Here is a 19,054-nt window from a genome sequence, read left to right on the forward strand (position 1 = left end):
CACTCCTATTTAATGCTTTCATTTCTCTTCCTTCCTATGTTGTTCAATGGAATGTTACCTTTCTGTTTGGTTTTCTCTTTCTTTTACCCCACTTAATAGAATTTCTCTGTTAATACAGAAATACTTATTTCTTTACTACCCCCAAGGGGCTAAACACAGAGAGGACAAACAAGGACAGACAAACGGATTAAGTCGATTATATCGACCCCAGTGTGTAACTGATACTTATTTAATCGACCCCGAAAGGATGAAAGGCAAAGTTGACCTTGGTATAATTTGAACTCAGAACGTGACGGCAGACGAAATACGGCTACGCATTTCGCCTGGTGTGCTAACGTTTCTGCTAGCTCTCCGCCTTATCTCTGTTAATACAGAAATATCTTAATGTGTTGCTAAATGATATTTTAGCTATTTCACTTCTTGCAGTTTCTGCAGATATGAAATATTGTTCATACTGACATCTCTATTTCATCATCAACATTTAACATCTGTTTTCCATGCTGGTATGGATTGGATAACTTGACAGAAACTAGCAAGGCCAGGATCCACACCAGGTTCCATAGTCTGTTTTGATTTGGTTTCTGCAGCCGGATGCCTTTCCTAGCTACGGAGTGTACTGGGTGCTTATAATGTAGCACCATCACCAGTGCTTTTTACGAGACACCTTGGTTTTAGGATCTCAATTCTGTTGTGGTGGGCAGGTCTTTTCAAGTACAGCGATGCGCCACATATCTCAGAATTATTAAATCTAGCAAACAAACAAACACACTTCAAAGATATCCTAATAAAGTACTAAGTACTCAATGCAGAATTTATTTTACCCACAAGTTAGTTTATGTTTCCTTCACAGTTTAAATTGCTCTGGAAGTTCTCTATTTAGAATTTTCCTTCTTAACTCATATCTTTGCATTGATTTCTTTTTGTCAAAGAAATATTGTCAGTAAATTTTCGAAACAGTTTCTGAAAAAAAAATCAATAACATTTAAGTCTTCCTTTTTCTGTTTTGCTTATTTTATTTAATTTTAAGTCAGAGAAAAAATAATAAACAAAGATGTTTAATAATACATAAATATTTATTCAACAAAGAATATACAAAGCAACGAATAACATTATGACTGATGTTTAAAATTAAATAATTAAGCTATGCGTGAGATGTATCAAAACTTATTTTGAAGTAAAAGAATGAGAAACAAGATGGTATATCCATGACACAAGATGTTGTGAGTAGTACCAAGATCATAATGTTGGTTTCAAATTTTGGCACAAGATTAGTAATTTCAGGGGAGGGGCATACTACAACACTCCACTGATACTTGTTTCAAATGGAGTTTGAACTCAGAATATGAAATGCTGCCAAGTATTTTGTCTGATGAGCTAATGATTCTGCTATCTCTCTACCTGAAAAGACCTTAATACTGAAAAATATTATAACCTAAGTGAAATGCCTAAATAATTGATTGATTGATTGATTGATTCCAGTTTCAGCTCATGAGCTGTGGCCATGCTGGGGCACCGCCATTTGATTGGAATTTTTAGGCAGATGCTACCACGTTCACAAGTATTTATTAAGATTAAGTAAAATTCTGACATTTTACAATATCATCCAAATCAGAAGCGAGATAGATCTTTTTTGATTTAAAATTTTTTTAAAAATGGAGAAAATAATAACAAACATCAAGAAATGAAGATATTGAATTCTTTAGTGTAATTAAATATTGTATGTGTGATGAAGTTACTTTAAATTTCAGTCTTGGAAATTAGGAAATAACATTCGAGCGAGGTCATTGCCAGTGCCGCTGGACTAGCTCCTGTGCAGGTGGCACATAAAAACACCATTTGAGCGTGGCCGTTGGCAGAACCACCTGACTGGCCCTCGTGCTGGTGGCACATAAAAGCACCCACTACACTTTCGGAGTGGTTGGCATTAGGAAGGGCATCCAGCTGTAGAAATTCTGCCAGATCAGATTGGAGTCTGGTGCAGCCATCTGGTTCGCTAGTCCTCAGTCAAATCGTTGCCATTTGTAAGGCCAAGTAAGTACTAGCTACTAAGGACACCTATCATGAAAGGCTTTCCTATAATAATAATAATCATATCTTCAGTTTTGTATTGTATATGAAGGACAACTATCTAATGCATCTGCCCTTTTTTATAACTTTTCCTTTAATTTTTGATAGATTTGGTTGCTATTTCTCTTATGTAGTGAATGGTCACACATAGACAATTTAGTTATATTCAATATCTTGTAAAAGATGTCAAGGATATTGTTGTATAAATTTTGAGGGAATGCTTAGGCTTCTCTGTACACTGTTGTACTCTTTCAGTTTGTTCCAATTGAAATGTGTTCAATAATTCTCTCACCATAGTAAAGACCCCTTTTCAGTCATGAATGACCATGGTATTGCACCTAGAAAGTTCCCCTCCAAGGCACAAGTCTGGGCAAGGTTATTTTTATGGAAGACCAGCAGTCATCCATGCATACCAGCCTCACCTCTCAACACCACTGATGTTATCCAACAGAAAGGCAAAGGCCAATACAGCTTGGCACCAGTGGTACTGCAACTCACTTCTACAGCTTAATGAATTGGAGCAATGTGAAATTACATGGGAAAATGCGAGCAAGAGAAATAATATTAAGATGATAAATCTGGAAAAGTACAGGACAAGTTATTACATCTGGTAAAGTACAGAACAAGAAAATTTTTACTTAAAATATAGCAGCTAAGGATAAAATTAGATTTAGAAAATATTAGCTTTTATTAAAACTAAAAATTTTATTACCAGTTATTACTTCTATTTGTTACTACTATTAAAAATAAAAAATAGCTCAAAATATTTTTTGTACTTTAAAAAAATTCATTTTTTAAATTATTAATTAATAATTAGAAATCTGAAAATGGATTATAAAAAATAATAGTAGTACATAATTAGTTAGTACAATAAATAGAATACAAAAATTAGTTATATATTACAGTAAAATCCATCTATAATAACAAATTTACAATAAAATTTGCATGAGTTATTGCCAAGTCTTTACATTTTTAGTCTTGACCCAATGCCTTTTACATAATGAATTTGCCTACCATATATATCATTCTACTTTGCATAAAACTTTGGCTATATTGGTACTTCTGGCTCTCATTTTTTAAGTATTCTAGTGTGTCAATATTTTAACAAAAAGATGGTACCATTTTTAATCATAATGTTACTTGTAAATTAAAATCAAATAATTTTTAATATTCAAATTCTGTCCTTAGCTGTAAAATTTTATGTAAAAATTTTCATGTTCTGTACTTTACCAGAACTTTTCTAAGTGTAATATCTCTTGCTTGCATTTTTCCATGTAATCCATGTTTTTCCCAGGCTATGCTATTATGCTAATTAATAATGTGTTAATTAATAATTTAAGGTTTTACTTTATTGATAATTGAATAATGAATTTTATGAATTTCTAAATAATATTTTAATTTTTTCCATTTTTGTGATTGAATTATTATTATTAAATTAAAATAAGAAGTTTTAATCTAAAAGAATAAAAATAAGATTTGTAATTCCTCAATCTTAGCTCTATCATTTAAGCTTAATTAAAATATAGTTTGTTTTTAAAATATGAAAGTTAACTATACTAAATCTAATTTTTTGCCTTACTGAGAAATTCCTGTCACTGTAAACTGCTATGATTCTGTTTCTCATTTCAGATATTACGGGACTGTGTTTACATGATATAACTGCATTAATTAATACAGATGACGTAATTAAACTAATTGCAAATTAGCAATGTCGTTCATAATTTTTTCCTTAACTCAATGATGCTGGTGACATATATTAAAAGTCCTCTTATAGAACTATATTCATAAAAAAAAGTATAGAACTATATTATCATCCTGAAATTTGAGAAACAAACACTCATAACTTCTTTCTTTTAAAACTTCATTGCATGAGACTGATACCATGAAATTCCTCAAATTGAGGAATTAAAATATAGTTTGTCTTTAAAATATAAAAGTTATTTATACTTAAATCCAATTTTTTGCCTTCCTTATATTTTTTCATGATCTTTTACCTCAACTTTTTTGATACAAATTTTTGTTGCATGGGACCAAAACTATGAAATTCCTTATGTTTTCTTCTATCATTGAAGCTAAGATAAATATATTTTGTTTTTAAAATAAAAGAATTATTTAGATATAAACTTGATTGGAGGCATTACTTAATCTCCTATAACATTGCTACAAATTTTTATGCAAACTTTTCTACTGGACCCAATCTCAATTTTTTTAATGCCAAAATTGTTAACAGTTTTCCATTTAGTTAAGAACTGAATTAGCGACAAACTCTAAAATATGATGCATGTGAGTAAATTGTGGCCTTAAGATTATTATTCAACAACAGCAATAGTTGAATGATAAAGTGTTTTGCTCAAGAACACAACACACAGGCCAGTCCAGGAATCGAACTCACTACCTATAGATTGTGAGCCTGATGTTCTAACTACTGAGCCATACACCTTCCCTTACCTTAGTGATTAGATATATAACTACAAAGAGAGATTCTTTGACTAGATATCACAATACCATTACAACAGCTTCTCTCTAGTGTGGATTTGTGCAAATACATTTGTGGTTTCTCAACCTGTTACTTAAAGTGAATGTTTTACCACAGATATCACAGTGGTATGGTTTCTCACCTGTGTGAATGCGTTTATGGCAAGATAAATGACCAGTTTGAGAGAATGTCTTACCACAAACATCACACTGGTATGGCTTTTCACCTGTATGAATACGTTTGTGACAAGATAAAGCACTTCTTTGAAAGAATGCCTTACCACAGATATCACAGGAGTACGGTTTCTCACCTGTGTGAATACGTTTATGCTTGTTTAAGAAACTGTTCTGAGAAAAAGTTTTATCACATATATCACAGTGGAATGGCTTCTCTCCTGTATGATTACTTACATGGTATAGTAAAGATGTCCTTTCAGAAAACTGTTTACCACAGATATCACAAGAATGTAGCTTCTCACCTGTATGAATACGTTTGTGGCGAGATAAATTGCCAAGCTGGGAGAACTTTTCACCACAGATATCACAGTGATAGGGTTTCTCACCAGTGTGAATACGTTTGTGGGAAGACAAAGTGCTCATTTTAGAGAATGAATTACCACAGATATCACAATGGTATGGTTTCTCACCTGTATGAGTACTTATATGGTAATGTAAAGAAGTTCTCTGAGAGAAAGCTTTACCACAGCTATTACAGGAATATGGCTTCTCACCTGTGTGAGTACGAATATGATAAGATAATCGCTTTCTTTCAAAGAATGTTTTACCACAAATATCACAGTTGAATGGTTTTTCTCCTGTATGAACTCTTATGTGATAACGTAAAGTAATGCTCTGAGAGAATGTTTTTCCACAGATATCACAGTGGAATGGCTTCTCAATTGCATGAGTATGTTCATGCTGCGCTAAGGCACTGTGTACACGAAATGCTCTACCACAAATCTTACACTGGAATGGTTTCTCACCTGTGTGAATATGCATGTGTTTAGATAAGGCACTACTTTCAGGAAATGCTTTATCACAAAACTCACAGTGGAATGGTTTCTCTCCTGTATGAACACTTTTATGGTAAAGCAAAGTATGTCTGAGAGAGAATGTTTTACCACAAATATCACAGCAGTATGGTTTCTCACCTGTGTGAGTACGTTTGTGACATGCTAAATGACCAGTTTGAGAGAATGTCTTACCGCAGATATCGCAGGTGTATGGTTTCTCACCTGTGTGAATACGAATATGATTTGATAAATTACTTTTACAAAAGAATGCTTTACCACAAATATCACAGTGGTGTTGCTTCTTCTCTGTATGAACTAATTTATGCTGAACTGAATATCTTTTCTTTGAAAATACCTTCCCACATACATTACAAGGATATGAGCTTTTCCCTGTCTCTTCCAGAGTCTGCTGCAAGACATTGTTATCTCTAGGTTGTGTTTCATCACAAACTTGCCTTTCACACAGTTTGTCATCCATAATTTTTTTTCCATTAAATACATAACAATACAAACATGTTCCAGTTTTTCTTTGTAATTTATAAATAAGAAATTGTTCCACAAATATTCTGAATAAACAAAGAAATATATTCTTAAAGTATATAAACCATAAAAAACTCTTAACCCAGACTGAATCTTTTCCCAGGAATCAATTTGACAATGACATCAGGTGAAAGATCCCTTAATTTGTTCCAGTTCTCAATATCCAGCTATGAAAGACATTTCACTGAAGTCACTTCAGGAGTCATGGTAAATTCAAAGAAATATATTCTTAAAGTATATAAACCATAAAGAACTCTTAACCCAGACTGAATCTTTTCCCAGGAATCAATTTGACAATGACATCAGGTAAAAGACCCCTTAATTTGTTCCAGTTCTCAATATCCAGCTATGAAAGACATTTCACTGAAGACACTTCAGGAGTCATGGTAAATTTTCCAACTATATTCAACACGCAAATTCATCCAGTAAATGTTTTCTCAACTTCACAGAAAATATTTGAAGTTAATACTGATTCAGAGAAATATTCCACAGTAATTTAATCAACATTGTAGCTATATAGTGACATGTGTTCCTGACAAAATCATTCTTGAATCTTTAAAATAAATCAAACAAATTTCTTGCAGTAACTTGAGAGAGATTCTCATCTTTATGCCATCGAACACCCTGAAATATACAAATAAAATATATAAGACACAATTATACATCAATACATGGCAAATACATTTTCTTCTTGATTTTGGAGATCATTATTCTGAGTATGTCAGAAGGGAAGTTTGGCTGCTCAGAAACACCCTTAAATGAGCATATACACTAAATTCTCAAATAAAGTAAACTCAGAGATTTGAGATATCATAGTGAGCTTTTACGTTTTTACAGTTAGTGTCATAAGTTTGTTTCCCAACTACATGGTTTTAGGTTGTCTCACATTGTGGTACTTTGGGTAACTGTCTTCTGTCTATAGCCCCAAGCCAACTAAAGGCTTATTAAGTAGATTTAGAAGAGGAAAACTGAAAGAAGCTTGTCATATATTTATGCTTTATGTTATATGAAGGGGTGCTGATAAGTTCTGGGCTTTCGGTAAAAGAAAATATAGGAGAATCAGTTAATTATGATTTTATTCAACATATTCCCCTCTCTGGTTCACACACTTATTGCAGTGGTCTTTCAGTTTTTCTAAGCCCTGTAAAAGAACTTGGAAGGTTAGGCCTCCAACCAAGCCTTTCATAACACCCTTAAAGCCAGGAACTTTTCAGTACTCCCTTGTGTGTGTGTGTGCATACACCCACATACATACAACACGAGGCACTGTATGGAATTCACTTTACAAATGGTGTCAGTCTTCCTTACTGTAAGAGCATAGACAAACTTTGGTAAATTGTGTATTTGAAGCTGAAAAAGAAATCAACAGTGTTTGTGTGATCCATGTAGATAACTGCAGACAGTTCAGAACTGCGAAAGATTCAGCTTCTGTGTCAACTGTATGGATATAGGAGGAGGGCGAGAGCCGAGTGGAGTTGTGCAAATTGATGTCATAAAGGGTGGAGGAACGATTCATTGTGATTTGGCAAGTTTGAAGAACAAGATTTATTTAAAGTTGTGAAGCAGGAAGGCTTTGAGCCAGACAAACTAAGTCTTCGTAACTGATATCCAGATGAGTGGTGGAAAGTGAACTCGACCTACGTGCAAACACATCCTTTCAGAATGAAGTTGGAATATATAGATTAGATGTTATTCGTTTACCTTTGATTTTCTTTGGAGAAAGAACTTTGAAGAACAATTTTTTTCCTTCGTATAAGGTACAGTACTTCAACTTATCTCCTTAAAATAAATTACGATAAAAAGAAGCTTATAAAATGAAACGTTGATAAGTTATGCCGATAAGTTTACTGGACATCCTATATTCTCGTCTCCAAACACTACGCACTCATTTTTTTAAAAAATCACATCAATATTGTTTATGGCCATCAATAATCAATGTTGTTACTTCTTGATTATTTTATGTGTTATTTTGGGGTGTCTCCATCTTCCACACTTTGGCAGATCGTTAGTTCTTTGTTTATAGATGAACCTCTATAACCCTTCATTCATCTCGTTCCCAAAACAATATAATACAACCAAATACTGCTTCGCTCAACCTCCTTCAAATTACACCCTATTATCAAAAGAAACAGAAGATACACTAGATAATGAAGACAACTACTCGAAAAGATAAAAATTTAAAAATCGGATGGTCACGGCTGACAAAAGATCTGCTCCATTAGGACTAAACAAAAACAACTATAACCACCAAACACACAAACATGCGTTTGCATGTTATTTACAACAAGAGTTATAAAGAGTTAATAAATCAAAGAAATATTTATCTACTTAAAACTAACCTTAGAATATTCATTTCCATAAAAACTCACAGAATTTCTTATCGCCAGTAACAAAGAATTTTCCATAAATATTTAGAAATTTTCTAACTTAGCTTCTAGTCACGTTCCATAACAATAACAGTACTGCAATAATTTTTGTAGCCGTACTTACGTATTGAACAAATGTTAGAGCGGGACAACTCTCAATGTAATAAACTTTCGATTTAACGGATTAGCAGACGAAAATGTCTGGCAACAATGCTGAAAGTTTGTTAAATCGAAGGTAATAGTATTAATAGAGGTGGAAGACATGCCTCTCTTAACACCGTTAAGTTCGCTACTGGGAAGTTAACAAGAGAATCATTTTGTAGCTTAATGCAAAGCTTTAATATAATGTTAGTTAACCCGAGATCCGTTGGGTCACCTGCAAAGTCTGAGTTTCCCAGCAACGGAGTTTTGCTTCATATTTTTTTTTTTTGTTCTTTTCCTGGTTATTTTGCATGCTTTCAACGAATGTGACATCGAAATCACGCGTAAACGGCTCCTTTCCCCCGAAAAAAAAAAAAAGATTTAGCTGCTATTTCTTGCACGCCCTGCTACCACGTAACAGGTATTTCAGGTCCTTTATCGAAAATAGCTGTTACGTGGTAGGGTGTGCTAGAAATAGTAGCCAAATCTTTGGAGCTAGGATAGGTTGAATGCACTCGAAAAAGGTTTTGTAATGGTATTCCCTTGGGGCGATCTTTCGCTTTGACTCTCAGAAGTGTCATCCAGGTCAGCTGATTTCGTTCGTTAATTTCCGTAAAAAAATTTATTTATTTACTTTTGTTTTAAAGTGACAGAGAGGAGAAAGTGAAAGATATATGAACATGTATATGAAATGGATGTGTGAGAGAGAGAGAGAGAGAGGAGAGAGAGAGAGAGAGAGAGAGAGAGAGTACCACTTACATGAGAACACATACGTTCACTCACTCTCTCTCACATGCACACGTACATACAAAAAAGATGTACGCATATATATTGATGTATGTACGTATACATGACAACACCTCCTCTCACTATTTCTCTCTTTCATACACACACGCCCATTTCATATACTCGTACACATATTTTTCACTTTCTCCTCTCTTTCACTTTAAAACAAAAGTAAATAAAAAAAATTTTTACGAAAATTAACGACTTACCAATAATAAAAAAAAAAGACATTACAATATTGTCTGTTTAAAGAAAGCTAAAATATAAATACTTACTGTACAAACAGTTTACATTTTTGAAATCTCATTCAGTTAAAAATATTTCTAAATGATTAAAATATTGTGTACGTCAAAAAGTCGACATTTTTTTTTTCTTAAAGAGATGAAGACTATGTGTGTGTATATGTCACAGATAGCAGACGTGTGTTTGTGTTGATTGACGTGCCATGACATTCATTATATGTGTGTGTATTCTGTATGTGGGTTGACGTTACAGAAGCCATGTTTTTTTTTCGTCAAGAAATAACAAACAAAAGTTATGTTTACTTGTTTTCATTAATAAATAGAGGTCCAAATGTCACAAAAATATGTACTCCTCTGCCAAAGGTAAGTATGAAAATAAATATGCAAAAACATTTAGATAAAGTATACTATTTCTGAGATATTTTGGGTACAGACAAACATCCCTAGAGTTTTAGTATTATTAAGATACATCACTGTACAATATAGGTTTAATAAATTGTAATAAAGAATTAGCAATTTTTTTTTATGTTTTTACAGTTAAGTTAAAGAGTATCTTGCTGTAACTCTAGTGGTACTATAGTAATTTTTATTTGGTGTCTAAAGGTGAAGGGGAAGTCATCACCTTCAGATTTTCCTGAAATGGCCGCAAAATAAGTCTTGTATCTTTGAGCGAGAAATTCTCGTCCTTACGTCACCAGACATCATGATGTAGAGAATGAAGTTCATGCCAGCCAAATGTAGGAGTCCTTTTTATTACATGAACATATATCTCCAGCAAGTGTTGGTGGGGAAATTGCAAAGAATCAGTGATTCAGCAAATTTCATGCTATTATATTTAGAGAGTCCTGCATTCACTGTGTATCTACAAATGAGTGATCCAAGGAAAAGCAGAAGCCAAGTTAAAATAGGGAGTGTTTGTGGCCAATGGCAGGCTAGTGGGAGTAAGATGGATAGGAGAACAGGTGAATGTGTTCATCAATGAAAAGAAAATGTTAGCAGAACTGGTTGGACACACCATATAAGATCTGAACAAGACTGTCAAGCTGACATTTATGACTGGTTTCTCAGATCACATTTTAATCGAGCTACAGGACTAAGGCTACAGGGAATATAATAACCAAATCAAGAATGCTAATGACAAACAGGTTACAAAGCATTGCAGCAATAGCTACATTGGGATTAGACAGCAAGCTGAGAGCAGTTTGGGATCAGAAAAGGAAAAAGAGCGAGTGGAAACTTTTAAGGATCAGTACTTTTGATGTCATGGTGCATACATGGACAGAGACTGCGAAGAGCTCAATCTAGAATTGATCTGTTACTATTGCAACTAGACTCTTAGGAATGGACTTATATGAGCTAAACAACAGTGATCTTTGATTTTAGGTACATATTGCAAAACACTTTTCAAGTGTTGGGCCTCACAGAGGCAATGACAAATGACTGAGACCTTTGACATTATGTTGTGCTTGAGAAGAAGACCCATCAAGCCAAGTAAAATAGCAGTTGTGGAAGATACTGGTGTCACATAAATGGCACCCATGCCGGTGGCATATAAAAGCACCCATTACACTCTCTGAGAGGTTGATGTTAGGAAGGGTATCCAGAAGTAAAAACCATGCCAAGTCAAACTGGAGTCTGGTAAATCTTCCAGCTTGCCAGACCTGGTCAAATCGTTCAGCCCTTGTCAGCATGGACAACAGACATTAAATGATGACTATAATTTTTGTGGAATTGAAAATGAAACCAAAACATTTTAAAAAAAACCTAAGATGCTTAAACAACTACTTGTGTTGAATCAATAATCAATTTACACACACACAATAAAGTTTGTGTTGACCAGGATTTTAAGTTTCACCTGACAGCTTTTTCATCCTATCTCATACTATTGAGTCCCCACTTCCAATCAGGAAGAAAGGGAAGGAAGGAATAAAGGAAGGGAAGGAAGGGAGAGAGGTGGAACAAAATAATGGAAACGTGCTGGCAAGCATGGTAAAAATGGTGCCATTTTCCCAAACCTGCCATCTCTGATAATTTTATATTTATATATTCAGGACTAATCTGATAATATTGAATTTCACATAATATCGTCTTTAACAAAATATTTTCATAAGCATATCAAAATTTTGGAAATTTACTTTTTGTTATTTTACATTGCAATAACAGTAACATTAACAATAACTATAGTTTTTGGTGCTTTACTACATTTAGAAAAAATTAGCCTGAAAGAAATATTGGCTTCGAATTTTCGCACAAGGCCAGTAATTTCAAGGAGTTTGTAAGTCGATTATATCGACGCCAATGGTACGTATTTTATTGACTCGTAAAAGATGAAAGACAAAGTCGACCTCGGCGGGATTTGAATTCAGAACGAAAAACAGACGAAATGCCGCTAAGCATTTTACTTGGCGTGCTACTAGTAGGGGACAGAAAAAATAATCACATCTTATCTAACATCAGTTCGTATTTCTTAAATACGAAAGTAAGGCTCTAAATACTAGTTATTGTTAATATTGCTGTTAGATTAATGGAAGATGGTAAGCGGGAAATTTTCGAAATCTCTTATATTTTTGGTAAATATTTTGTTATAGGCTGAAAAAATTACTGGAATTGAATAGTGTCTGGTTAGATTCAAATAGATGAATATTTGGTTAATATCTAGATCCGCACCCGGTGGAAAAAATGGAAACGCAAATGTGTAACAGTTGTAAGGCATCGTATATTGACGGAATAAGACGTAAAAAAAGGGCGCTGACGAACGGGGGTGGGGTGGCGGGGTCGGAAAATTCCCAGGATCAACCGTAGAGGATCCACGCCCAGGTGGCAAAAATGGAAAAAAGTATGTGTAAGAGGTGTAAGGCATCGTATATTGAAGGAATATGACGAAAAAAAAGCGCGCTGACAAACGGGGGGGGGGGAGGGGGCTCGGAAAATTGCCTACGATTTAAAGAAAAATTTACCATCAATTTTCACCATTTAAACGCATTGTTGGCATAAGGGAAGTAACTCTCTAAAAATCTCTATATATAAACGGCAGTTTTTCTGTGTGTCTGTCAGGTTGTACTCTCACCCTGACCACGGCTTTCAACCGATTCTGATGAAACTTGACACACACATAGCCCAATGTCATAATTCAAAACTAACGCAGCGAAAATTTTGAAAAGTTCCCCCAGTTCTGAAAAAAATCGATAAATTCGACATGGGGTCGAGAATTTCAATTTTTTTGCTATTTTCAATATTTTTCGATACTGCTAGTCTATATATATTTTTTTTTCCGAGCCCCCCCCCCCGTTTGTCAGCGCGCTTTTTTTTCGTCATATTCCTTCAATATACGATGCCTTACACCTCTTACACATACTTTTTTCCATTTTTGCCACCTGGGCGTGGATCCTCTACGGTTGATCCTGGGAATTTTCCGACCCCCCCACCCCACCCCCGTTCGTCAGCGCCCTTTTTTTACGTCTTATTCCGTCAATATACGATGCCTTACAACTGTTACACATTTTAGATTCCAGGTTGATCCTGGGAATTTTCCGACTCCCCCCCTTCCGACCCCCCTCCCCCACCCCCGTTCGTCAGCGCCCTTTTTTTCCGTCTTATTACGTCAATATACGATGCCTTACAACTGTTACACATTTGCGTTTCCATGTTTTCCACCGGGTGCGGATCTAGATATTAACCGAATATTTATCTTATTAAATGGTGTATTTACTTTGCATACCCCCAGTTGTAATTAATAAGAAAAATATGTTTATCTTTCTGGTATTATAACGTATCATATATATGTGTGTTTGTACAAAATATCAATGATTCGCAAACAGATGTGTCGCTCCTAGACAACTCTGATAGTGCAGACATATTATTAACAGTATTACGCCCTTACTGTTACACTTTTTATTTATACATATTGTATTGAAGACTACATTATCCACATAGTATTATTTGTGGCGGTATTGTTTTTCTTTAGCTCCATATCAGCCCTAGTAGAGCATACCTATGATCATAGGTGTTTGGGACCATATAATTTATTTATATTGCAAGAAACAGCTAAATTGCTTTCTCAAATGTTTTACGTAGTTCAACCTACAAAGTTAATGTGTGAAAACAAAATAGGAATTTTGAAATATTTATAAAACAAGTTTAAAACATCGAACGGCTATGGGGGTTCACAAGAACAGCAATCAAAGGGGTCCATAGATTTAAAATTGTTGAGAGCCACTGATACACACATTAACATTTGGTTTTCTTTTTTATATTTTATCTTAAAACGTTTCTGCCCAAGTTATTTCCCTTCAATATTTTTTTATGTTTACATTTATATTTTATAATATCTGTTTCAGGGTGTCTGGTGACATAAGGATGAGAATTTCTTTCGAAATACAGCAAGAAGTTTGCTTGATTTTAAAGACATTATCAGAAGCACATGTCACCATATAACTACAGTGTTGATTGAATTACTGTGAAATATTTCTCTGGATTAATATTTGCTTCAACTAATTTCTGTGAAATTGAGAAAATGTTTACTGGATAAATTTGTGTGTTGAATGTAGATGGAAAATTTACTATGACTCATGAAGTGACTTCTGTGAAACATCTTTCATAGCTGGATATTGAAAACTGGAACAATTTAAGGGATCTTTCACCTGATGTCATTGTCAAATTGATTCCTGGGAAAAGATTCAATCTGGGTCTTATAAGAGTTTCTTTATGGTTTATATACTTTAAGAATATATTTCTTTGAATTAATACAGTGTTTATTCAGAATATTTGTGGAACAATTTCTTATTTATAAATTACAAAGAAAAACTGGAACATATGTTTGTATTGTTATATGATTAACAGAAGAAATTATGGATGAGAAACTGTATGAAAGAAAGGTTTGTGATGAAACACAACCTAGAGATAACTATGAAGATACAGAGGGACAATCATATCCCTGTAATATATGTGGGAAGGTATTTTCAAAGAAAAGATATTCAATTCGACATAAATTAATTCATACAGGGAAGAGGCCACATCGGTGTGATATCTGTGGTAAAGCATTCTTAGAAAGAGGACAATTGTCTACCCATATTCGTACTCACACAGGTGAGAAACCATATTCCTGTGATATCTGTGGTAAGACATTCTCTCAGAGACGCACCTTACTTTGCCATATAAGTGTTCATACAGGAGAGAAACCATTCCACTGTGAGTTTTGTGATAAAACGTTTCCTGAAAGTAGTGCCTTATCTAAACACAAACGTATTCACTCAGGTGAGAAACCATACCTCTGTAAGACCTGTGGTAAAGCATTTCCTGTAAGCAGTGCCTTATCTCAACATGAACATATTCATGCAGTTGTGAAACCATACCACTGCGATATTTGTGGTAAAACATTCTCTCAGAGTAATTCTTTACGTTATCATATAAGTACTCATACGGGAAAGAAACCATTCAACTGTGATATTTGTGGCAAAACATTCTCTCGAAGTCGTTCTTTACTGCACCATATAAATATTCATACAGGTGAAAAACAATTCCATTGTGAGATATGTGGTAAAATATTCCTTGTCAGTGGTAATTTATCTCGTCACAAACGTATTCATACAGGTGAGAAGCTATACTCCTGTGATATTTGTGGTAAAACATTCTCTCAAAGTCAATCTTTGCTTTACCATTTAAGTACTCATACAGGTGTGAAACCATTCCATTGTGAGATTTGTGGTAAAACTTTCTGTCAGAATGGTCTCTTAAACAAGCACAAACGTATTCATACAGGTGAGAAATCATATGACTGTGATATCTGTGGTAAGATATTCTTTCAAAATAGTGATTTATCTCGTCACAAACGTATTCACACAGGTGAAAAACCCTACCACTGTGATAGCTGTGGTAAAAATTTTACTCAACGTGCTTCTTTATTGCGTCACAAATATATTCACACAGATGAGAAACTGTAGAACTGTGATGAAAGGAGCCTTTCTTTGTAATCATGCATCTGACTACTAATTTGCAAGCATCAGTTGTTGTGTGCAAGAGAGACGATTGCGCTGGTATGGTCATGTGGCGAGAATGGATGAAGATAGGTGTGTGAGAAAGTGCCAATCCCTAGCAGTTGAGGGAACCCGTGGAAGAGGTAGACCCAGGAAAACCTGGGACGAGGTGGTGAAGCACGACCTTCGGACGTTAGGTCTCACCATGGAAATGACTAGAGACCGAGACCTATGGAAGTATGCTGTGCGTGAGAAGACCCGGCAAGACTAGTGAAGCCATAATCCGTGGCCCCTACCTGGGACGTAGTCAGTCCACCTGTGCATACCTTCCTTCTTGTGACACTTGTGAAGACCTGTTGAGGCAAGTGAGAATCGAATCGAATCAAATCAAATCAAATCGAACCAAATCAAAATAGATGAACATCAATGGAATTTGTATCCTTGTGGTACCAGTGCCGGTGGCACATAAGAAAACCATCCGAACGTGACCGTAGCCAGTACCGCAACGACTGGCCTCCATGCTGAGGGCACGTAACAAACACCATCCGAGCGTGGCCGTCCGCCAGCCTCGTCTGGCACCTGTGTCGGTGACACATAAGAAAACACCATCCGAGCGTGGCCGTCAGCCAGCCTCGTCTGGCACCTGTGTCGGTGGCACATAAAAACACCATCCGAGCGTGGCCGTCTGCCAGCCTCGTCTGGCACCTGTGTCGGTGGCACATAAAATCACCCACTACACTCTCGGAGTGGTTGGCGTTAGGAAGGGCATCCAGCTGTAGAAACACTGCCATATCTGACTGGCCTGGTGCAGCCTTCGGGCTTGCCAGACCCCAGTTGAACCGTCCAACCCATGCTAGCATGGAAAGCGGACGTTAAACGATGATGATGATGATGATGATGATGACATTTATGTTAAAATATTCTGAAAGGGAATACTAGTGCTTTGGCTTATTGATCATGAAAACTATCATCATTTAGCATCCGCTTTCCATGCTGGGATAGACACTGGTAAGCTGGAGAGCTGCACCAGACTCCAGTCTGTTTTGACTTGGTTTTCTACCACTGGATGCCTTTCCTAATGCTAATTACTTAACAGTGTGTACAGGGTGCCTTTAACATATTACCAGCACAGGTTTATTTAACCTTTTTGACTTCCCACTATTCCTCAACCTCATAGTGGATCGAGTAGTGCTGCAATAAGGGAATACTTCTTGATTCAGTTCTATATTTGAGAGATATGGAATTATGTACATTATTGACATTTGATGGATATTTGTCCTCATCTTGTTTGTTGTTAACACCTTCATCAGGTGTTTTGAGGAAATTTCAAACCTGGGTTCTCATTCCTAAGGTATTTTTCCGATGTTGTTATTGTTATTATTCAGGTCACTGCCTGGAATCAAACTTGGAATCTTGGTGTTAGTAGCCTGTGCTCTTAACCACTACGCCATATGCCTGTGGGCAATTTTGGAGTGAATTTTAGAGCTTATAAATCTAATATTTTCCTTTCCTTCCTTAATACCAGTTACCAATACTTCTTGATTGTTAGGAACTAGCTGTTGTAGTAATTGTTGTGGATGACGCTCCTTGATTTCATTGGCCATGGCTGAAAGAGGGATTTTTATGTCTCATGGCTCATTCCTGAAAATGATAAGGGTTGCCATAAGATTAACAGCTTTCATGAATTGATGCTGTTGCTTTTGTTGTTGTAGATTTTTTTGCAGAAAGCTTGTAGGTAAGTTTTGCTGATCATCTGAATTTAATACTGGGCTTTAAGGACTTTTTCTTGGTACTTCTTCACAGGACACAGTTCTGGTAATGGTTTGTGGTCTTGCAGAGTCATGAGGAATTTCATATCCATGGTATTCTAGTAAAGCCTTGGGTCAACCAAAGTTTTGTGAGTGGATTTGTTTAACTGAAACTGAAATGAAGCCCAACATGTGTGTATGTACACACACACACATATATATATGTATGTATGTGTATATGTATGTATATATATGTCTATATATATATATGTATGTATATGCATATATAGGTGTTATGAGAGGTAATGTTGTCAGTAAGAGCCAAAGGTGTCAGGTAATGCTGAGTAAGTGCTATGGAGAAACCATAGTTAAGCTCCAGGTTCAGTGATAATGCAAATAAGGAGTCCAACATTTTTATCTCATTCTGAGAAAAAATATGTTTATATGCATATATATATGTATGTATATATATGTATCACCAATGATCAGTCCTTAGTCCCTTATTATTATCATAGTTCTCCAGGCAATAACAGAAGAATTCAAGACTAGCTGCCCATGGGATCTCCTCTATAGTGATGACCTTCCTCTAATAGCTGAGTCACTACCAGAATTAGAGAAGTATCAGATGTAGAAGCAAGGTCTAGAATCAAAGGGCCTTAGAATCAATTTCGCAAAAACCAGAAAATCTGTTGCATCTTTCACAAGATGTAGGTACATTAGTTTTCTTCTCTCACAAGTCTTTGTAATCAATTGTTTGGCTCTGGTTTGGTGCACAAAATGTTTCCAAGCTTTTGATCTCTCAGAAAAATGTTTTATATCAAGTTCCTTTGTTGGACAGAACACTAGCAAAAGTCAGCTTATTGTTACTGTTTACACCTGAAACAATACATCTTTGCATACTGTTGTTGTTGCTGCTGCTGCTACTACTGTTTTAGTTATTGTTGATCACAAAATTTCTACTTAGTTGAATTAAAATGACTGTGTTTTCTCTCTATTGGTGTGTTATCAACACATTGTTTTGTACATTTTTCAGTTTTTCTCTTCAGTGGGGAGGTAGGCATGCAATGTTCACGGCTTTTTTTTTTTTTTTTTTTGGTCTGTGACATAAAAGAAAAACAATAAATTTAGTCTAAAAATAAACACAAGCCTTATCTTTTCCTTTGTCCCCCCCCTCCTTTATAAGGGGAGACTTCAAACTATATGAAATCATTTGCATGTGAGTAGTTTTAGTAAAAATTCTACATCCTTTATTAAAATTTTGTTTCAAAAAGAGACTTGTAAAACATGTCTGCAAGTACAGGATAAAATAATGATTCCAGATTTTGACATATGGCCAGCAATTTTAGGGGGTTGGGTAAGTTGACCCCAGTGCTCAACTGGTACTTTATTTTATTGACCCCAAAAGGATGAAAGGCGAGACTGACTTTGACAGGACTTGCATAGTAATAATAATAATGGTGTTAAGGCTAAGGCTAATATTGCTATTCATCATATTTGGGTCGTTAAAATAAAGTACCAGTCAAGTACCTGGGTCAACATAAATGCCTTACTCCTTCTCCTGAACATGGCGTTGTGCCAAAATTTGAAACCATTATTGTTCATGGATAGCTACACAAAAAACAGAACATTAAAAAGTTTTTTATTTTGCTAGGTTCAAAGTTATGAAGATTTGTTTTAATGAATTTTTGATAAATATAATATTTG

At 35.2% G+C, this 19,054-nt stretch overlaps 2 protein-coding genes across 5 annotated transcripts in view; one reads left to right on the forward strand and one right to left on the reverse strand.

The window, feature by feature from the left end:
- Positions 1-19,054, reverse strand: part of LOC115214058 (zinc finger protein 62 homolog) — a 31,477-nt gene that overhangs the window by 6,222 nt on the left and 6,201 nt on the right. For 2 of the 4 annotated variants that reach the window (XM_036504672.1, XM_036504671.1), the window contains exon 2: positions 5,542-5,849. In XM_036504672.1, the coding sequence (XP_036360565.1) occupies positions 5,542-5,849 (308 nt within the window). Of the gene's footprint in view, positions 1-4,605; positions 6,172-6,339; positions 6,720-8,434; positions 8,848-19,054 lie in introns of those variants that run through there. The other 2 variants (XM_036504674.1, XM_036504673.1) reach the window with 2 other exon arrangements.
- Positions 13,970-16,532, forward strand: LOC115214357 (zinc finger protein 2 homolog). Its single transcript, XM_036504675.1, has 2 exons — positions 13,970-15,639; positions 16,504-16,532. The coding sequence occupies exon 1, from the start codon at positions 14,478-14,480 to the stop codon at positions 15,567-15,569; it is 1,092 nt and encodes a 363-aa protein (XP_036360568.1). The 5' UTR covers positions 13,970-14,477; the 3' UTR covers positions 15,570-15,639; positions 16,504-16,532.

The sequence above is a fragment of the Octopus sinensis genome, linkage group LG7, assembly GCF_006345805.1.
Source record: "Octopus sinensis linkage group LG7, ASM634580v1, whole genome shotgun sequence".
In the NCBI taxonomy this organism is placed as follows: Eukaryota; Metazoa; Mollusca; class Cephalopoda; order Octopoda; family Octopodidae; genus Octopus; species Octopus sinensis.

Excerpts from the sequence above, each read along its gene's own strand:
- LOC115214357 (XM_036504675.1), top strand. The coding sequence starts at position 14,478 with ATGGATGAGAAACTGTATGAAAGAAAGGTTTGTGATGAAACACAACCT.